Source organism: Phascolarctos cinereus, unplaced genomic scaffold, assembly GCF_003287225.1.
Source record: "Phascolarctos cinereus isolate Bilbo 61053 unplaced genomic scaffold, phaCin_HiC Scaffold_4;HRSCAF=312, whole genome shotgun sequence".
In the NCBI taxonomy this organism is placed as follows: domain Eukaryota; kingdom Metazoa; phylum Chordata; class Mammalia; order Diprotodontia; family Phascolarctidae; genus Phascolarctos; species Phascolarctos cinereus.
The window spans coordinates 263,182,414-263,209,279 of NW_027555847.1; the positions used below are offsets into that span (position 1 = coordinate 263,182,414).

General features: G+C 39.5%; 2 protein-coding genes across 4 annotated transcripts in view; one reads left to right on the forward strand and one right to left on the reverse strand.

The window, feature by feature from the left end:
* CLTA (clathrin light chain A) overlaps positions 1 to 3,395 on the forward strand; it is a 29,641-nt gene extending 26,246 nt beyond the window's left edge. The window contains exons 5-7 of one of the 2 annotated variants that reach the window (XM_021004452.2): positions 482 to 535; positions 1,945 to 1,980; positions 2,950 to 3,395. In XM_021004452.2, the coding sequence (XP_020860111.1) occupies positions 482 to 535; positions 1,945 to 1,980; positions 2,950 to 3,121 (262 nt within the window). In that variant the 3' untranslated portion in view covers positions 3,122 to 3,395. The remainder of the gene's footprint in view (positions 1 to 481; positions 536 to 1,944; positions 1,981 to 2,949) is intronic. The other variant, XM_021004454.2, reaches the window with a different exon arrangement.
* Positions 3,396 to 17,700: 14,305 nt separating this feature from the next.
* The window catches only part of GNE (glucosamine (UDP-N-acetyl)-2-epimerase/N-acetylmannosamine kinase), an 84,723-nt gene continuing 75,557 nt past the window's right edge, over positions 17,701 to 26,866 (reverse strand). For both annotated transcript variants that reach the window (XM_021004600.2, XM_021004601.2), the window contains exons 10-12: positions 25,793 to 25,975; positions 21,292 to 21,408; positions 17,701 to 21,042 (exon numbers count right to left, since the gene is read on the reverse strand). In XM_021004600.2, coding sequence (XP_020860259.1) covers positions 20,807 to 21,042; positions 21,292 to 21,408; positions 25,793 to 25,975 — 536 coding nt within the window. In that variant the 3' untranslated portion in view covers positions 17,701 to 20,806. The remainder of the gene's footprint in view (positions 21,043 to 21,291; positions 21,409 to 25,792; positions 25,976 to 26,866) is intronic.

Consider the following 26,866-nt stretch of genomic DNA (forward strand, 5'->3'; position numbering starts at 1 on the left):
CCTTGGACAAGTCTTTTAACCTCTAAGCCTCAGTTTACCCGTTTGTAAAATGAAAATATTTATTCTGCCTGTACTTCACAGGGTTGTTAAGTACTTTGTAAATTATAAAACCATTATTAATGTGTAAGCCACTATAAATTTAGCTTTTAATATTTACTTAAGTTGTCACCAAAAGTTTTATTCCTTTGGTCATTTCCAGTGACTAACCAGAGAGGATAATCTAGTTGCACAACATAATTCACTTTTCCCTGACTCCAATTGGAAGATTTGACCAAAAGTTGGGGAACTACTCTACCAAAATTTAAATAGGGTTAGAACAGAGCTTTAGAAATACTGTGGGTAGCAAGCTCAGTAGTTTTGTGAGGTCTTAATGTAATTCCATTGTCACTAGGCTGATACTGATAATTAGATTTTTCTGCTTTTCAATGTTCTCTCTTTTTTCCTGCCTGCTTGCCTGCCTTTTGGACTTCTTGCTGTCTAGGGTGGCAGATGAAGCTTTCTACAAACAACCCTTCGCTGACGTGATTGGTTATGTGTATGTTGCAAAACTAATTCTTTTGATCTTCTTAACTTTTTTGTCTGATATTACTATTTCTTTTGTATAAAAATAGTTGTCTTGCTTTTAAGCTATTTCAGATTGATCCTGTCAGTTGCCTTTTAGCAATTTTGGTAAAAGGCAATATAAATTATGGATATTTTACCTAACTTTGATTTAATCTACAAACTATTCTCTAATTACCATATTTTTTGAGCTGCGAGACAAGGTATTGAAGGAAAATATTTTTCCTTTCAAAGATTCTTGGGGATGGGAAGGGAGGGTAGGAGCACCTGGGGTATGTGGCTTCTGCCTTCTTTCCCCGTTCATCCCTCACCCTTGGGAAGGGAGAAAGGTATTTCAGCCTTGGGGGTGGAGTGGAATTGGGAATAAAAGAAAGGCTTTGGTCATTCACCGGCAGGGGAAAGAGCCCAAAATTTGGAGCCAGCCTGGAGATGGCGTTTCAGTTGTGCCACCTAAATGATTCTTGTCTCTATAACTTTGGACAAGTCACTGAAGCTTGCTAAGTTTTGCTCTCTTCATTAATAAAATTGTAATGGTTCTTACACTACTTACTTCCCGGGGTGGTTTTAATTTATCAACTTGGTTGGATAGTGTTTGTAGAGGATAACAGCACCTTATAGATTGAGCTGCTACTGTTGTTATTTCTGTCTCTTCCTCAAGGAAGAAGATAATTTAATCAGAGAAGTTTCTCAGATAAATGTGTGATTGTTTTCTATGATCTTACACGAATGAATGTGCTTCCACTCGATTGTCGCTGAGCTTCCTTTCTCCCCTAGATGATCTCCATTCTCTTGTCCCTACCCTTGCCCAACTCAAAGGATGAGATGGTCACAACTATAAGCAGCAGGCTAATTTTAGGTATTTTCTTTTTTCACCAAAGAAAATCGAGTCTTATGATTTGTTTGGCTTTAATTGTTGGACTTTTTCTTTGTGTTTTAAGGCTATAAATTCCCCCTTGGTTATCTTAGTATCTTAGGACAACAGTAGAAATACAATAATTGAATTTCCCCCCTTTTCTGGAACTTTAAAGAATGGTAATTTTAAGTAGATTCCTATGTAATGAACTTCCTAGATGGATTTGAAACAAGACTTGTGAAATGCTGGATTTACAGGTGGTGTTTGATTTGCCTTTGGAAATATTTCTGACATTGGAAAAAATAAAGAATGGCAAGGATGGGTTTTGGTTTACTGTGTTCATTATATAGATAATACCAAACAACTGTGCAGGAAAATTGCACAATTAAATTAGCAGCATGTTTCCTGAATGTAGCCTGAGTGGTGAGGGCATGTCTAGCTTACTTGTCATCTGCATTAAGCTCATTTTCATTTCCTATATCTGACTTAAACTTTCTCTCCTTGTTTCTTTTCTTCTCTTCACCTTTAAGCACAAACATAAATCATCCTTGCTACAGCCTAGAACAGTTAAGTAAAATTTTCTCACTGCCCCTCAGTGTCTGTCCCATGAAGTAGCAGTGTTGTAGTGAGCTTGGTCTGCAGTGGTGTCTCACATAGTCATTCCTGTGAATAGTGCAAAACCTTTCCATGGGATTTCCATCTCCATTGCTTTGGCTTTTCCTTTACTGCTTGTTGGAGTAGATGAATTTGGTTTTCCCTTCTAGATTGTGTCCTGTCTCTTTCCCCACCACTGCTTCCTGGGCTGGAATGAGTACACCCCCCCCCCCAATCAATTCCTGATTGAAGTAACAGGGGACGTTTGCCTAATTGGAGAGAATGCTTCAGGCAGCATCTTGCAAAAAGATAACATTTTCCCTTCTAGGTTTGTTTGCCTTATGAAGCAAAGACCTTTATAGAAGAGCCGGTGTTATCTCTTTTGCTCACCTTAAAACAGCCTGGTATCAGCAGGAGGATGGCTTAAGTCTACAGCTTCTCCAGGCACGGAGGCTGTGACTTAAGTTCCATTCAGACTGGCCTTGTTCTCTACAGCCTTAGGATTTAACCCGTTATTTTTATGATGGCCTATCAGGTCTGCAGACATTCCTAAATTTCCTTGAATCTAGTACAGGCCAGCATAACCAAATACACTAAATACCTGCTTGAATACACAAGTACCAGTCTTCAACTCTCAGTAACAAAATCAATCCATAGCTGTGACAGTGTAGGACAGGTCGAGATTGAAAGAGAGCAATCCTAAACCAAACACCTGTATTCCAACATTTTACACAGCAGTTCTTGGCACTCCGTGTGCACAGGGGGTTGATGTGATGTGGCACACCTGTCTTCTGCCATGAGAAATACTTTTTACTCTTGGGGAAAAAAACAGAATGCCGTTTGACAGGCCTGGCAGATGAGGTGCTTTTGTGGTAAGGCAATGAGATGGCTCACTGGTCGTATGTCTTACAGTGAGATAACTCTTGTCTCTTTGTTTGCAGGGCAGCTGAAGAAGCTTTTGTAAATGATGTTGAAGAGACTTCTCCTGGCACGGAGTGGGAACGTGTGGCTCGGCTGTGTGACTTCAACCCCAAGTCCAGCAAGCAGGCCAAGGATGTGTCCCGCATGCGCTCAGTCCTCATCTCCCTCAAGCAGGCCCCCCTAGTTCACTGAAGGGAAGCCCAATGAAAACACTACAATTGCAATATCTTAATCTTACTCAGCGAAGCTGTTCACAGTCATTGGATTAATTATGTTGGGTTCTTTTGGACCAAACCTCTTGTCTTTAGAGTTGATCATTGTTTGTGATTGCATGTTTTCTTCAGCTGTTTTCTTCCTGGCATTCAGAGTGGGAGAGAAGTGAGAACCTCCAGGACAATAGCCTCTTGTGCTTTTGTGCATTGTCATTTTCAACTGTACTGATAATAAAATTCTCTTTCAAATAGCATATGGTATTGTTTCCTTTTTCTTTGAGGCTTAAAGCAGACTCCATGGCCATTTTTGGTATGTTTGTAGAAGGGACTTGTGTTTTGAGTAGAAGTTGAGTTGAAAGGCCTCTGAGATTTCATTTCCCTCCCACTCACTCCCAACAACCACCTTATTGCTTTAGGATAGGTTTATATTATAAATATAGGTGTACGAGAATAGAATTGGATCATGTAGCAAATTTGTAACTACCCAGTGAGCAAGATAGTCCAAGTTCTCTTCTCGCCTTACAGTCGAGGAATCCAAGACTTGGAGAAAAATGACTTGCCCATGTTCATATGATATAACTGGGATTCAAGGCCAATTGTGTGTCTCAATAATAGTGCTCTTCCTCTATAATATATTGCTTCCCTGCCTTGAGCAGCATGTATAACTTTAATTCACTAAACCACCTCATTGTTTCTGTGTGAGCAGTTTTTTTTAAAAAAATTCACTTAACATAGGCTCCTGGCTTGCTAGGAGGAAGCAATCATAGAAAAGGTGGAACTCTCTTATTCCTGGAAAACGCTGAGATTGGTCCCTTTTTATTTGATGGCATGGGAATTAATGGGCCCTGGATGGATGCCATCAATGGAATAAGGTTGGGACCACTGCTTACGCAGAGGGGTTGGTCAACTAGATGAAAACACTCTTGCTAATTGTTATGGAAAAACTCAACTTTGAATTAATAAAAGTGAAATTAAATGAAACTGAATTGATTGGACATGGGCTGACGGCAGCTTTGTGGTGGTCTTTTTAAAGGTGGAAGGGGTTTTTATCAAACGACATTTGTGTAGTGCTTAGCATAATACCTGGCACATAGTAGGTACTTTATAAGTGTTAGTTACTATTATTCCTTCTGTATCCTAGGCTTTTTGCATTGATCTTGACGGCAATCTGTTTGCTCTAGGGATATTCTTAGAAATTCGGAAGAAGAGTACACACTGGTGAGGAAGAGCCCACCTGTGCTAGTCCTCCAGTTCATCTTGGCCCTCGCCTCGGGCTTTCCCAAAGAATAGAATTTGGAGAGTAAATCCAGTTACCACCACACGGTATGGTGGATCGTTGGGAATGGTGAATTGAAAGAGAAGGACATATATTCAGGGAAGAAGATAAGCCCCTTTTGGGGCTAAATATTTTCCAGAAAGAAGCTTGGCTGTTTCATTTATAAGCAGTAAAAGCAGACCTTGCTTTACTGAGGCAGTATCTCATAAGTTGGAAGAATTAACTTAGGACCCCTGTAGTAAGATGGGTTTGGGCCCTTACACAGTTGAGATAGAAAACCTGTCTTTGTTTCTCTGAGATGATCTGGGAGTCAGGCAGGTTTGGCCCTACAAGAATCCCTTGCCTGTCCTGATCTGGGGGAAGGGAGCAGGGGGAGTGGTCATACTTTGTGAAGGAGCTGATGCTGCTTGATTGGTTGTATGATTCTGAGCAGCAGATCAAACCACAGGCCCCTTATACCTGCTATGGATGACTTAGAACTAAGCTTTTGGAAGGTCTGCCTGTCTAGAAACACCAGTTGGTTGTGCATCTTCCCTCTTTGTTACTGGTTAGGGTAGTTTGAATAAAGGGTGGATCACCTTTCCGTTAAGCAGACTGCTGGTATTAAGCAGTGGTATTTGCCTTTTTGGGTGGCTTGCTTTAAGAAAGATAGCACCGATTAAGCATGGAATCCCTGTGGAAGTGGAAGGTTTGGGTGGAGTCACCACACGAGGACAAAGACCACCTTCCAGATAAAATTAGGAACCCTGCCAGTCCGTAGTTTGTATCCCTTTGCAGTTCTAAATTAGCCTGGATATATAACGGGTGTACATTTTGTTAGGTTTAGGGGGACTGATAGCAGTTTGGGCAGTTGTTTCATTAGCCTAGCCCATTACACTAGAAAGGAGTTATTAAAAATCCCTTGGTTTGCCCAAACCAGGGCTTCTCTAGGTCTTCAAGTGTGGCCCTTCAACTGAATCCAGATTTCCCAGAACAAATCTTTTTCTTGGGATTTGTTCAGGGAAGTTTGCATTCAGTTGAAGACTTAGTGGGCCACGTGTGTCCTCAAGGCCCCAGGTTCCCCACCCCTGGCCCAAACCATCCCACACTGTTAAGATCAGGCACTGATGCATCCCTTGGCTAATGCTGAGTTTAATATTCTCACAGCTGCCATAGGCTTTGATAGGAAGAGTAAGGCCCAGGAATGTGTCATGAATATTCCCTAATTTGATGTTTTTTGAAATTATTTCTTTTATTGTGCAAAAATTATTCATTTTAATGTAGTTGGGTATATTTATCATATACATGGTTTTCTTTCAAATGTATTGAATCAAAAATGTTATTTCTAGAAAACCTTCCATTTTCTCCTCTTATAATTTTTTTTATTTGTCATCCAGCTGCAATTCACTGGGACATATAGTTCTATTTAGTTCTGCAAAGAAGCTTGTTGGTATTTTGATTGGTATTGCATTAAATACATAAGTTGATTTGAGGAATTGTCATCATTATTAATTGGTCCATCCATGAGCCTCGATTATTCTATTGTTTCACTCCTTTTATATTTAGGGTCATTATAGTTTTATAGTTACTCTTATACAGGGCCATGTAATTGGAGGTAGGTTAATTCCCAGGTGGGGGAATTAGGTTTTGTTGTAAATGGAATTTCTTTTTATTGTATTGATCATTGTTAACTAATAAATGCAGATTTAGTGGGAAAGGCCAAATCAATTGCTTTTGCTCTAGACCTATGATTCGATTGCAGTGGATATCTCACTTATATTCTTCCACTTTTACATCTTTTGCCACTGATTTATCTTGTGTTAGATGGCATAGTGGTTAGAGAACTAAATCTGGAGTCAGGAAGATCTGAGTTCAAATCGAACCTCAGTCTTTTATTAGCTGTTGGGACCCTGAGCAAGTCACTTAACCTTTGCTTCAGTTCCCTTATCCACAAAATGGGGATTAATAATGCTGCCTACTTAATAGGGTTACTGCAAGGATGAAATGATGTAATATTTGTAATCTTTGTAAGCCTTAAAAGACTATATAAATGCTAATTATTATTGAGCTTTTGAGTTCTGTCTACTTAATTTCCTTTTTCAATGTGTTCAGAATCTTCTTCCAAGTATTTTAGTAAGAGCTCTGATTTCATTCCTTTCGTAGTTCAGTTATTCTATTTTGGCCTTCTTTCCACTCTAGTCATAGTTATTGTAGAGCTAGTCTCTTCAGGAGTCTTCTGGCAATCTCTTGTTTAGGCATTTCAGTCATATCCAACTCTTTTCGGATTTTCTTGGCAAAGACACTGGAGTGATTTGCCATTTCCTTCTCATTTTACAGATGAAAAAACTGAGGCAAATAAGGTTAAGTGTCTTGCTCAGGGTCACACAGCTAATAAGTATCTGAGGCTGGATTTGAACTTAAAAAGATGAGTCTTCCTGACTCTAGGCCCAGCGTTCTATCTGCTGTGCCACCAAGCTGCCTGACAATCTCTTACCCTGTCATATTTCTTCACAATGTTAGGAACTTATTTTTGCTTGCTCATTTCTCCAGGACTTTTTTTGTAATTGGGGTGTGGGGTAATCTGTCTGTCTATCTATCTGTTGGTCTGTCTGTCTATCCAGTGTTAAGAAAGTGCAGAAACATTTTGCAATGAACTGCAACATTGCCATGTTCACCTCCACACCTTAGAATCTTCCAGAGGAAGAAAAGAGAACACTTAGTTGGTGTCCTTAAAGTGATCAAAAGCATTCAGAAATTCAACAATTCAAGAAGCATCTCTAAAGTGCCCCACTATGGTATGCCAGCTGCTGTCCTAGGCATTGGAGGTAGAAACCAAAGACAAAGTTAAAATAATCCCTGCCATGAAGGACCTTGCATTCTACCGGAGTCAAGGGGAATGATCCCAATAGAAAGCAGCTGCTTTGGTCGTCAGATTTGCCTCTCAACTGGTGGGAGCCCTGTTGTTGCTACTTTTCTCCCTCTGGTCTTGATTCCCAAGAGGCTCCTTGCTCACTTATGCTCCTGTGTTCTGCAACAGAGGAGAAATCAGAAGACTATACAGGAAACAGGAAAGCCAAGAGAAAAGACCCCAACTTTGGGAGGAGAGGACACTGGACTAAAATATCCCTGTGGCACCCCCAGACCAAAATGTGAAAGAATTAGGATCGTCTTGAATCTGAGAATTAGGAAATTAAATATATTAATCAAAGCTGTACAGGACGGCGGATTTTTTAAAACTGCACTTATTTGAACGCCAACAATAATTACAGAGCTCACACACACACACACACATACACACACACACACACACACACACACACACACACACACACACACACATGAACACCAAGTAGAGAAGGCAAGAGGGAGGTTTTCCATTTGGGGCTTGGGGTTTCCAAATGTCTCATCCCTGGTTATAGTCCTTGGCACACAACAGGTAGCAGAGTCTCTTAATATTTCAATCAACAAGGATTTCTTAAGTGGCCACCATGTGTCAAGCGCTGTGCTAGGCACTGAAAATACAAACACAAAAGTAAAATCAGTCCCTAACATCAAGCAGGTTACATTCTTTTTGAAAAACATTTTAATTTATTTTGGGGACTTAACTATGAATTTTTCTTTTTTTGTTATGTTTATTATAAATTTGACAAAAAATGAACATACCCATATACAAAGGATAGGAAGGGGATTATGTATTAAATTATTTTAACCTCTATCATGTTCCGGTTTTTTCTTTCTAAGTATATATTTAACACAATAGTACCAACGTTGCCCTGCTAGTATATGTATTTTCTGAACTTCCTTTTATTCTCTTCTGTTTATTTTTAAATGATTCAACAGTTCTTCCTTTTTTATGTTACAATCACTACTCTCCTATAGTCCTCCTTAACTATTCCCCCCCCCAAAAAAAGCCCTCACTTCTAACAAATCATTCAAAATATCTGTATGTTGTCCATGTCTGATTCAGCACCTGTATTGTCCACCTCTCTTCTAAGAAGTCCAAAGTGAAATTCATCATCAGCTTTTTGGAATTGTGATTTTGGTCATTATGTTGATCATAATTCTTCAATCTGTCACAATTGTTTTCCTTTCCATCATAGTCATTGTATAAATTGTCTTGGTTCTGCTTACTTTGCCCCGCATCATTTCATACAAATCCTCCCTGGTTTCTTTGAGTATGTGTCCCTTTTGTCATTTTAGGCCCAATATAATACATTAATGTGCCATAATTTGTTCAGCTGTTCGCTAACTGAGCACCCACTTTATTTCTAGTTCATTGCTACAAGTGCTACTATACCTATTTTTGTACATGTAGGTATTCTCCCTCTGCCTCTGATTTCTTTGGGATGTATACCTGCGAGTGATTTCAGTGGGTGAAAGGGAGTTCACTGCTTAGTGACCATGGGGCTATGATTCCAAATTGATTTCCAGAATGGTTGGATCGATTCACAGGTCCACCAATAGTACTGTTGATGCCATAGCCACAGCTGCTCTGTCAATTATTATCATGATTTTAGTCATCTTAGAAAGCTGTGATAGTCCTTCCACAACTCTGCTCTTTGGCTTAAACTTCCCTCTCTTTCCCTATCCCTGCTTATTTCTCTGTTGAGTTTCATGTATTTTTATGCCAGTTGTGCTGTGTGTCTGTCTCTGTGACATAGAACCTCAGAGTTCTTTTGATTTGCAGTACTGTTAGTGATTTGGAGCATTTTCACACGTGGCTGTTGACAGCTTGCTCTTTTATCTTTTTTTTTTAATTTTATTAATTTATTTTGATTTATCAACAATCACTTCCATATGCTTTTTGAGTTGAAAATTTTTCTACCCCTTCCTCCACCTCACCCTCCCCAAGACGGTGCACAATCTGTTATAGGCTTTACATTTACATACCCATTAAACATATTTTCACATTCGTGAAGTTGTAAGTAAAAATTAAAACCAATAGGAGGGAACCATCAGAAAGATGAAACAAAACTCAACAGAAGGTAAAAATAATAGTGATAGCGATTCGACTTCCATAGTTCTTTCTTTGGATGTGGACAGCATTTTCCATGCCGAGGCCTCTGGAGATGTCTTAGATCCTCGTAATGCTGAGAAGGGTTCAGTTTAACAATCTTAGTCATCGCATAATGTGGCTGTTATTGTGTACAAAGTCCTCTTGGTTCTGCTCACTTCACTCAGCATCAGACCATATAAGTCTTTCCAGGTTTTTCTGAAGTCAGCCTGTTCATCATTTCTTATAGCACAATAGTATTCCATTACATTCATATATCACAACTTGCTCAGCCATTCCCCAATGGATGGGCATCCTCTCAATTTCCAATTCTTTGCCACCACAAAAAGAGGTGCTATGAATATTTTTGTATATGTGGGTCCTTTTCCCATATGTTTGATCTCTTTCAGATATAGCCCTAGAAGAGCTATTGCTGGATCAAAAGGCATGCACATTTTTGTAGCCCTTTGGGCATAGTTCCAAATTGTTCTCCAAAATGGTTGGATCATTTCACAACTCCACCAACAATGTATTAGCATTCCAATTTTCCCACATCTTCTCCAGCATTTATCATTTTCCTGTTTTGTCATGTTGGCCAGTCTGATAGGTGTGATGTGGCACCTCAGAGTTGTTTTGATTCGCATTTCTGTAATCAATAACGATTTAGTTGCTCTTTTATCTTTTCAGAACTCCTTGTTCACATGCTTTGATCATTTATCTATTAGGAAATGGCACTTATTTTTGCATATTTGTAACAATTCCCTACATTCTTTGGATATCATCAAATCTCTATCACAGAAATTTGTCTGGAAAAAAATGTTCCCCTTATTCTAATATTCTAACTAATTCTAATGGACTTTTTACAAAAAACTTCTCAAACTTACATGATCAAAGTTGATCATTTTATCTCCTGTGATCCTTTCTATCCTTTGTTTGGGCAGTACTCTTTTCCTGTCCATAGCTTTGAAAGGTATTGCCATCCTTTCCCTTCTAATATTTAAAAATTATATGGATCCGTGAGTGTGTGTGTGTGTGTGTGTGTGTGTGTGTGTGTGTGTGTGTGTGTCTCTGTGTGTGTGTGCTGAATCTATTTGGAGCTTATTTTGGTATATGGTATGAGATGTTAGTCTAACTCTTTATTCCACCCACTAGACTATTTTTCAGTTTCCCCAGCAATTTTTGTTGAATCTTTATCCCTGTAATTGGAGTCCACCGCTCTATTGAACAATATGATGCTCTTCACTTGTTTCTGGAATCTGTATACCTACCTGAGGTGTTCTGCTGAGCAACTTTTCTGTTTTTCCACCGGTACTAAATAGTTTGAATGATTACCACTTTGTAGTATGGTTTCAGATCTGGTACTGTTAGGGTCATTCTTTTCTCCTCTTTTTTCCATTATTTCCCTTGAGATCTTGATTTTTTTCCCTCCAGATTGTTATTATTTTGTCTAGGAGGAAAGGAAGGGAATAAGGGCCTACTATGTATAAGGCCTTGTTCTAAAGCACTTTATAAATATCTCATTTGATCCTCACAACCACCCTATGAGTTAGGTGCTATTATTATCACCATTTTACAATTGAGGAAACTGAGGCAGACAATGAGTAAGTGATTTGTCCAGGGTCACACAACTAGGAAGTGTCTGAGGCTAGATTCCAGTTTTAGCACTTTATACACTGTACCACTCAGCTGCCCAAAAATCTAAGGGAGGGGAGGAGAAATATTCGTGTACTTCTTGCGTGTCTTGGTACTTTATACATTCCATAGATATTTTGAGCTAGGTGGCACAGTAGATAGAGCTGGATTCAGGAAGACTCACCTTCCTGAGTTCAAATCTAGGTCTCAGACACTTACTAGTTGTATGAACCTAAGCAAGTCACTTAACCCCGTTGGCCTCAGTTTCCTCATCTGTAAAATAAGCTGGAGAACGGAAAGGCAAACCAGTCCAATATCTTTGCCAAGAAAAACCCAAATGGGGGTCACAAAGAGTTGGAAACAATTGAAACGATTGAACAATAATAAATATTTTGAATGAAATTTCTTTTTCTGTCTCTTCCTATTGGGTTTTGTTAAGAATATATAGAGAAGAGCTAATGCTTTTGTGGGTTTATCCTATATGCTGCTACTCTAGTGCAGTTTTTAATTATTTATCACTTCCCTCCATCACATCCTCATGCTTTTTTCTCTCTTTACCTCATACCTCCATCTTTACAAAGAAGAGGTTGAAAGAAAAGGAACGTGATTAACACTGCTAATCAATAATTGAAGTAAACTGCTTCTACTCCTCTGTTTCTCCTCTCTCCTCACTTAGCCTAGCACCCTATCACTAGTTGTTACCTTTCCTTTCTCTTCCTATTAATACTCTATTTTCTGATTTACCCTCCAAAGGTGAAGCATTTCACTTTGATTATTCCTTCAACTTTTCCTAACCCTCTTCTCCCTCTTCCCTGCCCCTGCTTGTTTCCCTGTTTTGAGTTTAATGTACATCTATACCAAATATACTGGGGGAAGGAGCATTGACCTGCCTTCCTTTTTCTAGATCAGATAAGAGTAAGGTATCTTAAGATATCCACTGCCCCATCACTTCCTCCATGTTGCATACCCTTCTCACATATCTTAAACCACACACAAACTTGTGTTTGTCTTTATTAACTTCTTCTTTGACTCTTGAAAACCATGAGATTCTGAAGGGACACTTGACTCTCCCCTCCTCCCCCTTAATGTAAGCATTCGTACTCATTTATTCCAATTGCCCAAATATATTTACCTTTATAGGTTCTCTTGTGTTTGCTGATCAAAGAGTCTACCCAGAGCTGGTCTTCTCATCAGGAATGCTTGAAATTCCTCTCTTCTGTTCAAGGTTCATTTCCCCACTGTAGAATGATATATCGGGGAAAGTTCTTTAGCTGGAAGGTAAGTTGTTGGAATCTTCTGGATTTTGGAATTTTGTATTCTAAGATTTTCTCTCTTTTATTGGGGTTGCTTTTATGTGATCCTCAGTCTGGTTGCTTGGTACTTGAACTCTTGCTTTCTGGAATCCTGAAGGGTTTTTGTTTGTTTGTGTTTGTTTTTTAACTAAGAAGCTTCAGATTTGGGCTCTGATATTCCCGGATGTTTTCAGTTTGGGGTTTCCAAAGATGGACTATGGATTCCTTTCTACGTGGGCAGTTTACTTTTGTAAATTCTTGATTTTCTTCTTGAATATTGTCTCCTTAATCTCTTTTCCAGGTTTTCCATTTGTTTTTGATACTGATACCTTCCATGTTCTCCTAATTTTTCTGTCTTTTGATTTTGCTATAGTTCTCATTGTCTCATGGAATCATTGACTTCTATCTCTTCCATTCTGTTTTTAGGGAGTCCACTACTCGGGCAAGCCTTTCCACCTTTTGTTCTAAATAACAATAGTAATGATGATAATAATGATCACTATTTTTATTAACAGCTTTTAGGTGGTGTCCACCGGGTGGCAGGCACTCTGCTAAGCAAGCACTTTACAAACATTATCTCATTTGGTCCCCACAACAACTGCAAGGTAGGTACTATTATCACCATTTTGTAGTTGAGGGAACAGACTAAGAGCAGTTAAGTGGCTTGCCCAATGTGCTATCCACTGTACCACCCAACTTCCCTCGAGCTAAGCTCTTTTTCTCCCAACATTTTTTTTTCTCCAGAGCTCTTCTTTTAATTTTAGTTTTGTTTTAGAAAATCTTTTGCTTTATGTCTTGTAACCACTTTTAAGGCCTTGTGGCCAAGCCACAATTTTCCATGAGTTTGCCGCGTGCGTGTTGAGGGGTTACTCCCTTTTTCTGGGTTGGCGTCTTGGGTGTCTCTTAATCTGTAGCACTTCTTCATTGTGTTCGGTGTTTTCTTCTCTTTACTCTCTGGTCTCAGTTTCTGGAGAGGGGCTTTGTGGCCAGACCAGGCTCTGCCCTGTGTCACCTTGGGTGGAATGGGGAGGCCCTGCTTGGTCCCATCCACTCTGGGCCCTGGCTGCCTTGCCTCTGCCGTTCTAGAAGACTGAGATGAGACTCCACCTTCTTCCACGTTCCTTGTTTCTTCCTCATCTTTTTGGGTCCTCTCTCTAACTCCTTGCATGATCCCCAGCTGGGAGTTGCTTCTGCCCTCTTCTGTTTCCCTGATCAGCTTTAATTAGATGTGGGGACTGCCCTGGTCTCAGGCCTCTGGCAGGGCCCCCCACTTCTTCCTATGTCCTGTCATTGAGTTACGTGTCTCTTGCTGGGGCTGCCATTTCTCTGAGACATACACTATCCCTTCTCCCTGTGCAGTGACCTAGGGGGGCTGGCGGTGACCCACAGACTAAGGTGAAGATACTGATTGCTTCAGGCCTTGATCACTAGAGCTTGTGCATCTCTTCTTAGAGATCTTGAAAGTCATGGAAGAGCTTGCTGTGGTTTTCTCTTTGGCAATGTTGATTGTTTTTCCATCTGGTGCTCTTTTTAGATCTTTATTTGTGTCTATGTGGGAGAGCTGGGGCCCTTGGTGATGTTTCCTATCACCACCTTATCTGAAAGTTGATCTGTTTTCATAACATCTTCATTTCTGAGTATATTCATCAACAGCCCATGCTCTCAACCAGCAAATCTTGACTTATAGCAAAGATTTAAAAAAAAAAAAAGATGGAGGGAAAGCGGGTCTGCAAAGCTAACCAATATATGAGCCAGATTAGGCAGAGTGTGCCATATTCCACACTCACAGCCCCCCACTTCAAAAAAAAAAGGGGGGTGGGGGTAAGGAGGTGCTTTTTTCCATCTCTTCTCAGGACAAAGCCAGTAAAACCTTTTTGACACCACAAAATGAAAGAAGCAGTGAACAGCAAAGGTCAAATACCATCAGGAAGGAAAAGTAGGAGGGGTAGGAATTGGAAATAATTTGTTGAGGAGGGAAATGGAGTGATTAGATAGATGTAAGCAATTATAGAGGCAAATGCATGTTAGCAAGGGCTCTTCTCTCTTGTGGTCCTTGTTGGGACCACCGCCATTTGACATTGCTGATCACCCTCTCCTTCCTGGGTTTTTGTGATAGCACCTCTCCTCAACCTACTTGCTGGCTCATTCATCTCCTGTCCACTGTGTGTATGTATGCTGAGGCTTTCTCCTGATTTTGTGGCCCCGGGGGAGCAGGGAGGATAGTATTTGGTGGCAGGAAGAATACCTTCTGCTCCCTTTTGCTGTAGTGTGGGAACTAGAAGGACTCCCAGACTATTTGTGCCTGGTGAATGCCTTGCAGCATCCCACGTTGTTGTGGAGTAAAGAGCCTGGGAGAGGATGGCCGAGGCCCCTTCGCTTGCTCCCTGCCTCTTGAGGCATGGACTGATGCTGGTCTTTTTTTCTGTGTATAAAAATTTCTGGCCCCAGAAACCGCAGCTCTATAGACTTGATGAAAGAATAGCATCTCTTTATAGGGAAGGAATGAGTCTCCTTCTGAAAGGGAAACAGGCTTATCTGATTTTTTTTTAGGGGGAGAGTAAGCATGGTCAAGGTCTGGGTTGATGGTGCGTCCACCTCACTCCCAACCCTTCTCTGCCTTTCTTCTCTGAGGCCCTCATGAAGCCCGCCATCGACGTCTGCAAAAGATATACTGAGTACACATGCCAGAGTGAGCAACCTTGCTTGTGTCTTTTGAAGAAGACCTCAAATTTGACTGTCTTTTTGGAGATACTCCAACTTCCAGATTCATTTTCTTGGTTGTAGAATCTTAAAGTTGAAAGAAATGCTAGATACCATCTAGTCAAATCTCATACCTAGTGCTAACCCTTGTGGCACAGCATGGCATAGAATGCTAGATTTGCTGTTGGGAAGTCGTGAGTTCGAATCCTGCCTTTGACACTTAATAGCTTTGTACCCTCAGGCAAGTCACTTAACTGCTCTCAGGCTCAGAATTCTCATCTGTGAAATGGGGGCAGGGTTTGGCCTCGGTGACCTCAGAGGTCCCTCCCAGCTTTAAATCTGTGATGCTTTGTTTTTAACACTATCTCTGGCACCTGCTCACCCAGGCTCTGCTTGAGCACTTCCTGTGGGAAGCCCATTCTATTTTTGTGCAGCAATACTTATTAGACTGAGGGGAGAACTTTCTTTCTCTCCAAAATTGGCACCCTTTGGCTAAGTTTAATCCCTCTCCTACTTAAGATCTCAGGAATGTCTTCTCTATATCATTCAGATCCCTTGGACAGTGCTCACCATCCTCTGGATGTTCCCTAGGTAGATCTTCCTAAAATAGCCTTTTGAACTTGTCACTCCCTTGTTTAAAAGGCTTCAATAGCTCCACATTACCTACCGGATAACCAGTGGCCTTTTCTTAAGGCTCCACATATCTCTCTTTTGCCATCTGACACTGCCGATTGCCCTCTCCTTCCAGGGTTCTTGTTTCACCACTGTCCACCTGTCTGACCTCTCCTCATCCTCCTTGCTGCCTCATTCACATCCCGTCCGCTGTGGCTATGCCCGGAGGCTCTCTCCGGGGCCCTGTTCTCTTGGTGACTTCATCAGCAACCTTGGGTTTAATTCTCTTCAGGCAGATGATCATCTTTAGGTGGAGAACACCTAGAATTTTGAGCTGGATGTCCCACAGATATCTCCAATTCAACTTAACTGAAAAAAAAAAAGACTTGTCTTTCCCTCCAAATCCAACCCTTTCCCGGGCTCTCTGTCTCTGCCAAGGGTTACCACTGTCCTTCTGGGCACCCAAATGTACAACTGTGGAATTACCCTTTACTCCTCACCTTCTTTACCCTACATGTCTACTCATCTGTCAGATCATGTCCATTTTACCTCCACACCTCCTCTTCTCATCACTCAAATGGCCTCCCCAGGCCAGGTCCTCATCAGGTTGTTGATTGTTATGGTTCAGTTGTTTCTCTTTGTGACCTTTTTTGGGGGTTTTCTTGGCAAAGATACTGGAGTGGTTTGGTATTTCCTTTTCCAGCTCATTTTCCAGAGGAGAAAACTGAGGCAAACAGGGTGAAATGACTTGCCCAGGGTCACACAGCTAAGAAGTGTCTGAGGCCAGACTGGAACTCAGATCTTCTTGACTCCAGGCCCTGTGTTCTATCCACTGCACCACCTAGCTCCCTCATCATACCTCTTGCCTAGATTACTTCAGTGGCTTTCTAATTGGTCTCCCTGACTCAAATTTCTCTCCATAACGGCCCAGGTTATTTTCACAGAATTTTTGAGTTGAAAAGATTTTGGTCATTTGGTCCAACCCATACCTGAAACAAATGACAACGATCCTGCCTGGACAGCTGATGACACAATGGACAGAGGGCAGGCCCAGGCATTTGCTACTTGCATGACTCTGGGCAAGTCACTTAGCCACTGTTTGCCTCAGTAAAATGGGGATAATGATAGCACCCACACCACAGGGTTGTTGTGAGGGTCAAATGAGAGAATCTTTGTAAAAGCCTTAGCACTGTGCCTGACCTTATGTTATGTTATCATAGAAATAGTATATAAATGCTTAATCCCTTCCCTCCCCCTTAAAGGCTTACAGTGAGGAGAAAACCCACCGTCGTCTGAGACGGCCCCTCCCACTCTGGACTGCTCTAATTGTGCTGGTGTTGTGGTCCCCTCTTAGATAATAAGGTCCATAGGATAGGGACTTTATTATCTACACTTAGTATCTTTCCCAGGACCTAGCAAAGTGCTCTACACAATAATAGGTACAGGATTAATTAAATAAGTGGGTATATATATTGAATAACCAAGTAAACAACAAAGACAAGTAAACTGATGTAAGTAAATATATGAGCCCCTTCAACTTCACAGTATTGAATAATAACATTATAATAATGGTATTGAATAATATAATAATAATATTGAATAATAATGTAATACTATTGAATAATTAAATGATATAGTTTCAAAATAAATACTTCTGGCCTACTTTATGATGTTAGGATTTTTTAAGCCAATTGTAGACAAAATATCAGACCAAAAATGATGCCTTCTCTTTTGTTCTTTTTTTTTAAAATTTATTTATTTTTCATTTTTAGGCAATTGGGGTTGACTTGCCCAGGTTCACACAGCTAGTAAGTGTTAAGTGTTTGGTCTGAGGCTATATTTGAACTCAGGTCCTCCTGACTTCAGGGCTGGTGCTCTATCCACTGCGCCACCTAGCTGCCCCAATTCTCTTTCTTTTTTTTTTTAAACAATACATCAAGAACTACTTCAAGAAATAATTAGCTTTAGAGAAATAACATTCAAAAATCTGACAAATGTAAAATCTGAATCACTATTAGACTGGATTAGAAAAGACTTTTTGCTTGAGGGAAAAAAAAACAAGAATGAGACAGGACTACATGTAAAGAATGTCATTTATTTAGAATTTAGGTCAGCCCATTAAAACAAAATTGGTCATATTAAAATAAATTAAATGCATTGTACAGATATTTTTAAATAATGAGATTTAAGAATAAATTAAAACGATCAGAATTAATGAACATATGAGCATTACTCAGAATCGCTTCTGAGTTCAGTATTTCTTATCTGTCAACTATATTTGGCACATAATAAACACTTAGTAAATGCTTGACTGATTAAATTAGACCTAATCATTTGGTGTGTGCAGCAGGTATAGATTGCTCATGTCTTGCACAAATGGTGTCACTGCTGGGTCTTCATTCCCAGGACAGAGTCACCGTGGAATGTCATAAAAATAAGACCTAATGATTTCTCAAAGTACCATTTTGCTAAGATCACCTAAATATTTATTATATTAAATACAAAAAAACAACAAGTTTAAAGGTGAGAGATTATTTTCATTTAGTATAGAAAACATAGAATTGACAGGTTCAGACACACTAAGGTTTTCCTAAACTTAAACATAATTTGACAAAAGTTTGCACTTACAAAAAAAGTAAGAGAACTGATAAAATGCAAATGCCTATTTTTATGTATATTTTATACTTAAAAACTGCCAAATTTCCACAAGAGGGAAACATTACTGGATTCATGAATCACAGGTAGGTTTCCACTCTTCAAATCAATCATTTGTTTCAACCCAGATGTTCTGTTTTGAAGAAAAACCATCAATAATCTTAAGTGAAATGCTTCAATTTTACTCATTAAATTTATCAGCCCGTGTTCCCATCTCACTTTGTTTTGTAATTCTCTAGTACATTTATTATTATGAGTGTATTTGTCTTATTCCTCTGTGAGGCAGTATTGTGTTTGACCTGAACTTTCTGTCTTCCTGGTGCCTAGCGCCAGGCTCTCTGTGCATTGACTGATTGCTCTATCAACAGAGCTTAGGAATGAAACTAATCCAAACTCTGATTCATGAACCTGCTAATTAAATCTAGTTGTAACATATACACATTGACCTAATTTAATTTTTTTAAAGAAAATGTTGCCAGTCATTCTACCTCAGAAGACAGACAGTACTGGAATATCATCATTTGATATGAAGGTATATGCTTATTTTCTAAAGCATTTGGAATAGGGGGCATGAAAAGCCAATTCAAGCCGAGTTGCAAACAACTGTTCCTATACAGTCCTGGCCCCTGGTAAGTAGGCATCCTCAAGCTCTGGGTCCCAGTGGCTATTATTATGATTATTTTTGGCTACTCATAAAGAAGTGAAGACACGGTTGCCATAATTCTTTAACACAGTCATCTAAAATCCACGATTAAAGTTTCTCAAAGACTCTCTGTGTATGTCAGCATATATAGGGCTAAGAAAGCAAAATAGCTTCTTAGGCAGCTTGCACAGTTAACTGAGAGATAGTTAATTCTCAATTATCTGTAGTCATGGTTACTTTGACATGACACTCAACAATATTCCTGGGCTGTGTCTCCTTATTACCCAGACAGTGTATACTCAGGGATGTCGATCTAATAAAAAATACGATTAGGAAGGTAAATCTACCATATGACAGTCACAATGCATTTTAAAACCTTGCCATTGATTTGGGGATTATCTAATGCACTAAATTATTTACCTCCTGTGCAGACATATCTCTGATATTAATGTGAGATAATTGTGTTCATCCAAGTAAAGATACCTGCCTATTCCAAGTGCTACAAAAGTGAGAAGGCCTCAAACAGAGGACACATCTTCTCAACAGAAGCAATCTAGTGCCTGGGGGATGTCACACAAGGGAAGCTTGTTTAGCAGAACTGTTCACTGATATCTATCCACAAATCTAAAGCCATGGGATAAGACTGATTCTTACTCATCTTTGAATCTGATTTCAGAGTGCTGTGGAAATATAAGTAGCATCACACAGATGGTAGATCTGATTTCTTTTGTTGCTTTGTTACACTTCAAGTTTGAACTACCAAAGCTGTGGCTTCAATGAGCCACTGTGGGTCATGATTTCACAAAGTTATATAACCTGATGCCTCAATCCCATTTACTTCACATGACCCCACCCTGACACAGAGGTAAAGAAGTCCAAAGATTGGGGCCAATCAGGACCGAGTTCTCAAGCTTTCTAAGCAGCATCACTCTTGTGCCCACTGTGAGCCAGGAAGGCAGAGGCTGTTCCCCTTCAGGCCTTCCTTAAGTCATGCTCTTCATATACAATTAATTTTCACAATCGCACAAATTGACATTTGCCATGTTCCTTGCAACTTCACTTCATTTAAAAATGCAACAAAAAACCTCATTCATAATTGATGATTTTAAAAACTAGCAAAAGGAAAAAGTTATTCAGAATGAATTTGTTTTGCTTGACTATGAATATTTGTTACAAAGGTTTTGTTTTTTTTCTTTTTTCCTTTTACATGAGGGCAAAGGAGAGAAAATAAATACATGTAACTGAAACACAAAATGAAAAAATATTAGAAGGCAGATCATGTAGATCTTAAAGAAAAGATTTGTTGATTCAGAATTGCTTAAGACTTAAGCAAGATTTTATTCTGCTAAAGTATATGAGGATAGCAGGCCTAACAAGTAGTAGGTTACCTACATCTATGCTACAATATCAAGATATGGAACTCTTTTTAAAAAAGACATTATGGAGGCAGCTAGGCAGCACAATGGATAGAGATCCTGCCTTGGAGTCAGGAGGACCTGAGTTCAAATCCAGCCTCAGACATTTGACACTCACTAGCTGTGTGACCCTGGGCAAGTCACTTAATCCCAACTGCCTCACCAAAAAGTGGGAAAAAAAAACCCCACAAAAAAAGACATTATGGACTGTGATGTAAAAATAAGTCCAAAAGTGCTGCTTTCTTTGGCACAGAGAGAGGTGATTGGTATCTAAATATTCTGAAGTCTAGCTCTATAAATACATGGACAGTAAATGTAGACATGAAATAGAAGGCGAAACAAAAGTGCACATTTATATGTCAAAACTACTTGTAGCTAAACTTATGCATTTAAAATTTTACTTTAAAAAGACAAACAATAGACTATTACATTTTAAGAACTTTCTTCAGTGACATAAGTCTAAGTCCATCACTGCACTCGGCGTGTAGTATAATCTAACACCATACTTGCAGCACCAAGCAAAGCAGGATCCACCAAGTCTGAAACAACAACGTCTACAGTTTGAACTGAGAACAAGGCTTGTTGTCGGATCACGTCTTTAACAATGTTGATGTAATGACTTGCTAGGACTCCAGAAAGGATCACAAGTGAAGGATTCATTGTGTGAAGGATATTCACAACACCGAGGCCCAAAGCTGTCCCTGCTATAAGAAAACAAAAATGGCACAACTAAGAACCGTGCAAAGGTAAAATCACAAGTTAATCTGAGAAACACATCATAGTCAAGAAACAGTGAAAATATGTGGAAAATTCAACAAAGTTAGTCACAGAACCAAAAGTAGCTTTTTCTTAAAGATGATACTTGAATTTCAAAACTATGCATTACTTCCCAAAAATATTAACTATGCAGCATTATTTTGAAGACTGTCCCAGTAAGATGGGTGGTCTCTTACCTGTTCTAAGAATACTAGCAGCTTTTGTATTGCCAAGCTTAGCTGCCTGAATGAGATGAAGAGCACCAACAGTTTCTTCTTTTTTCATTGACATTCCTTCCACTAAGAGAAGGTCTTCTATTTTGGGAAAGATGAAAAAGAGACAGAGGGAGGGAAGAAGGGAAGGGGGAGAAGGAGAGAGAGAGATCAAACATATACAGCATTAATAAACCCATAGTGGTATGTAAGACTGAACCTGTCATTTTCCCACTTCCTTTTTTCCCCTCTATTAATGGTACCACCATCCTCCCAAGTATTGAGTTTGTTACCTCTTTTAAAATTGTACTTTTACTGATGCCTTTTGTTGTTTTATCATATTCATTTCTGGATATATTCTTCTCCCCTCCCTTATAATCAGGAGACCAATAAAGATGAAAAAAAAAAGGGAAAAAAGCAGTTCAGCAAAACCAATCAATACATCAACTACATCTGTCAGTAGAGGTACTGTCACACACCCATAGTCCCCTACCTCTGTCCTGCAGGGAGAGGAGATGCATTTTCTTAGCTTTTCTCCAAGTGCAAGCTTGGTCATTATAATAACACATCATTTGGTTTCAATTTATTATTCTTTATGTTTACATAGTATATATTGGTTTTTAAATATTTTTTTAACATTATTAAATTTTTAAGTTCCAAATTCTCACTCCCTGTAGCCTTGCCCCCCCCTTTGATAAGGCAAGCAATATGATACCATCATACATGTAAAGTTATGTAAAACATTTCTTTATTAGCCATGTTCTACAAAAAAAGGCAAAAAAAGTAAAAACCAGTATGCTTCAATCTGCATTCAGAGTTCATCAGTTCTGTCTCTGGAGGTGCATAGCATTTTTCATTGTGGGTCCTTTGGAATTGTCTTGATCAGAGTAGCTAAGTGTTTCACAGTTGATTACCCTTACAATATTACTGCTACTGTGTACAATGTTCTCCTGGTTTTGTTCAATTCACTTTGTATCAGTTCATATAAATCTTCCCAGGTTTTCTGAAAACATCCCCCTCATCATTTCTTATAGCACAATATTACTCCATCACATTGTATATATTGTGCTGGATCTGCTTACTGTAATCTGCATCAATTCATATAAATCTTTCTATGCTTTTCTGAATTTTTCATATTTATCATTTATGTCACAGAATTTATTACATTACATTCACATACTTCAGTTTGTTTAGCTATCTTCCAAATGATGGACACCTACTTTGTTTCCAATGCTTTGCCACCACCAAAAAACACTTCTGTGAATATTTTATTGCATATGAAAACTTTGTTTTTGACCTCCTCAGGGATATATTTGGCTTATAACCATAACATTCATCTTTTACTTTTCCCTGTCCCTTAGCCCACATACACAATAAATGGAAAAATCCTGTCATTTCCACCTCCACAATATCTTTTGCATTTGACCTATTCTCTATTCGTACTGTAACCACCTCAATCCTGTTAAAATTCTCTCCTGCCTTCAAGTAGAACGTAAGTTCCTTAAGGACAGAGGCTATTGGTTTTTAATCCTGGCATCTGGAACTTAGCAAACAGTCAACAAATGCTTGTTCAATTAAATTGATTTGTTGATTAGTTTAGGCCCTGATCTCTTGCCTAGTCTACTATAATAGCCTCCTAACTGATCCTGCCTCTTCTTCCTCAGATTTCTCCCAGCTTATTGCCCGGCTCTTCTATGCCTCTATCAGATTGGTACTGACCTGTGATTTCATTGGCATAGAGAATTCCTGGTAAAAAAGTTCCCTCTACTAATGCAGATCATCACCTGTTTTACAACTTATAATTTTAGAGATTTGCTTAAATGACTTGCTCACAGTCATAGAGGCAGTATGGGTCAGAAGCCTGACTTGAACTGGAATCTTGTGGGCCTTCTGTCCACTATACCATACTGCCTCATTCCTTATTGTTACCATAGGGAAAATACATCCTGCTTTATGAAACTCTATTTAAAAACATGGAATTTAGCATGGGAAGACTTGGATGAATTGCTGAAAAATAAAGTTAGCAGTGCCAGGAAAGTAATATACACCATGACTACAATGATGTAAATTAAAAAGAAAATCATACCTTCTATAATTGTAATGACTAAGCTAGACCTTAGAGAAGTTGAGAAAATACATCTCCTCTCTTTGTAAAGGTGTGGTACTATGGGCATGGAATACTACACACAGTATAAGACACAACTGATCTATGTGTTGATCAGTTTTGTTGAATTGCCTTTTTTTCTTTCTCTTCTAATATTTGTCTTGTTGCATGGTGGAGGCAGAAGGCGAATATTAAAAAATGAAGGTGATAGAAAAATAAAAGACAGCAATAAAACAAGATTAAAAATAATAACATGGTTTCTGAGAAGACAATGTGGTGAAAATCAAGCACTGCCCAGATAACCAGCTATCACATACTCACTTTTTAAGCAGAGCTTTGGAATTGATTATAAATACCATATTGGTACAAATATAGATTCTACTTTTTCCCAAATCTGGATTGTATAAAACCTGAATGCAGTCTATAATTATTCTCTTAGAAACAAATTAGATATCTTGTACCTCTGGTATCATCTGAAGCAGTAGAAACAACTTCTCTATCAACCTGTGTTCATTCTCAGAAGAGAATATGTCATCATACCTCTTCCTGCTATTATTGTCAGATAAGGGAGACAGATGACTTCCACTTATAACTGGTCTACACCCCTGCCCTAAGTTGCTTAGAGTTAGGGATCTCACTATAAAACCCATCGACTTTCCTTCCCACATCCCAGGGGCTTGAGATGGGCAACTAGGGTGAGTAGCAGGAAGGGATCCCATGGCATCTCCTCCCTGGGCTGATACTGCAGTTCACATTAGGACAAAGATGATCCCAAGGCTTCTAAGTTCCAAAGGCAACTATGAAGTCTGAGGTCAAAGAGCAGAAAATTAGGCAGAGGAATAATAGAGCACACACTAACTGCGGCCTTAGAAGAGGAACAGTGAAGGAGAATGCATGGACAAAGAATGCAGATGAGGATTCAGGGGAAGTGTATGAAAGTTATTCTATTTAATGTACTGAAACGATTTTAAGTAGTGATGAGGTAAGCTTAGTTGGTTATGCTGATGTCCATTGTTGTCTTAATGAAACCTTTTCAAAGAGAAGTCAAGGGAACTGGCAGGAGTAGTGAATTAAAGAGCAGAAAGGTCTTCCAACTTGACAATAAAGGGAGTTGCTCCCAGAGTGCAGCAAGGCAAGGACAATTGAGAGTGCAGGTACTGGCTGCCGAAGTCCAGGGAAGCAGGGAGAAGTTCTGGAGGGCACATACTCTCTGTCTTTCCAATCAGGTATTATTGGGGGAGTTTTTCATCAGTCCTAGGGTGAGAGAAATAACCCCCAAAGAACCTAAGACTGGGGAAGAGTGAGATGGGGCAGCATGAGGGGAGAAAGCAGTTTCTACAAATTTCCAGTGTTAAAATATTTTGTCAGATGTGGCAGAAATTATGTGGCAAGAATTGCAAATGAGGATGACAAAATGTTGTGGACTTGTAGAAAAGATGGGAGAGAAGGGGATGGTGTATGAATACACCTATTATATTAGAGGGTATATTAGGTATATATAGATATATATAGTACCTAGTATATTAGACGCTATTAGAGGGAAAGGAGAGCTGTCAAAACATTTCTCTCACAAAGTATAAGTCCTTAGCATCTCAGGGCTCTCGAAATGCAATTTTTACATTTAATCTGGATGGGATGACCCTGTGGTAGAGTGAGAGAGGAAGTGGAAAGAGGGGGAAATGAGAGTGCCCCATCTGTACTGGCCTCCTTAATGAAAGCCCACAACTAGTTGGTGCAGTGGATAGAGTGCCGGGCCCAGAGTCAGAAAAACCTCAGTTCAAATCTGGCCTCAGACACTCCCTAGCTGCATGTCTCTGGGCACGTCCCTTAAACTCTGTTTACCTCGGTTTCCTCAACTGTAAAATAAAGATAATAACAGCACCTACCTCTCAGCATTGTTGAGAGTATCAAATGAGATAATATTTTTAAAGACTTAGCATAGCGCCTGGCACACAGCAGGTACTATATAAATGCTAGATATTATTACTGTTTTTGTTATTTTGAGGGCAAAGACATCAGGAGTTTCGGGATTATGGCAGATGCGGCCAGAACATATCAACTCTAGGTTCCACTTCCATAAATATGAAACATTTACCTTTAGAAAAAAATAAGATTTCTTCCAAATTGGTTGGAGTTTTTTATATGGTAAATGTTTTTCATTGTATACTTCTTTTTTTTTCCCAGAGAGAACATATTTTTAGGGTAAGGTCTATATTTAGGGGTGGGCTATATTTGGACAAATGTGCTAGATCTTATATATAAGTTAATGCTAAAAAAAATGAAAATAACAGTGCTGTATCTTCCTATTTGACTTATATATTCTGAACAACTTATCTTTATCTACAAAAACCTTATGCTCCTATTCAGCAGAAGCCACCATACCATCATGTAGTTTCTTAGCTTCTCTTTGTAAGGCCATCCCAGAGGCATAGGCCTCAATGCATCCATGATTCCCACATGAACAATCAGGTCCATCCAAAGACACCACAAGGTGTCCAAGCTCAGCAGCGCAAAAAGAACTACCATGTATCAGTTCATGCTGATGAATGATGCCACCACCGATTCCTAGAGAGAGAAAAGCATTCAGATGTCAGTGCCATCCTCATCGGTCCCAGTGATTCTGGAAGGACTTCAGGGGCTCTGGAGGTGTGCAGCTCTCTGGGGTTGATGCTTCTCCAGTCCCTGGGTCTCTGTGTCCTTCCTTAAAGGAGGCCATCAGCTAAGGGAGACTGGCTGGCAGCTACCTCCTCATCCCTCTACTTCCTGCTTCTATTGTGCTATGGGGCAGAGAAACCAAATAACCACACCTATTTAAAATAAAAGTAAATAGGCTCTAAGCAAAAGGCTCAAGTTTCCTCCTGTGACTAAAGTGTGAGAGCTTTACCACAAAGATTTTGTAACATCTGCTCTGACTGTCCAGAGGCCTTACTGGTTCTTGCCGAAACCCCCAAATGGTTGAGATTGTTAGATAAATGAGGTGTTACTGGAGTATAAGTCTCTGTCCTAAAAGAATAATTGACTTCTGAGGGAATACTAAGAATTTGGTTGCTAAACAGGTAAGTCAGGCAAAGGTCACACTGGCATTGAAATAAGCATAGGCACAGGATCATTGGATCTTAGCGCTAGAGTCAGAAGGAACCTCGGAAAACAACTAATTCAGACCCTTCATTCTGCAGACATGCAAAAGACATGCATGAAGACAAACCAAGTAATAAACTGAAAAGGCAAGAGGAGTGAGCAGAGGCATTTATTTCACTAGAAGCAGAGGAACTGGGAAAAACAGAGATTTGCTGAAGTGAAGCAAAGTGAAGGAAGTGAGAAGTTGTGCTGGGCACATGAACCTCAGAAAACTGCTGCAGGGCAAGGAGAGCAGACTCAGGTATGTGAGAACCACAGGAGACTGAATAAAGCTGGCTAATGGTAGTAAGATGCTTACAAGCCACTAACATTAGAAGT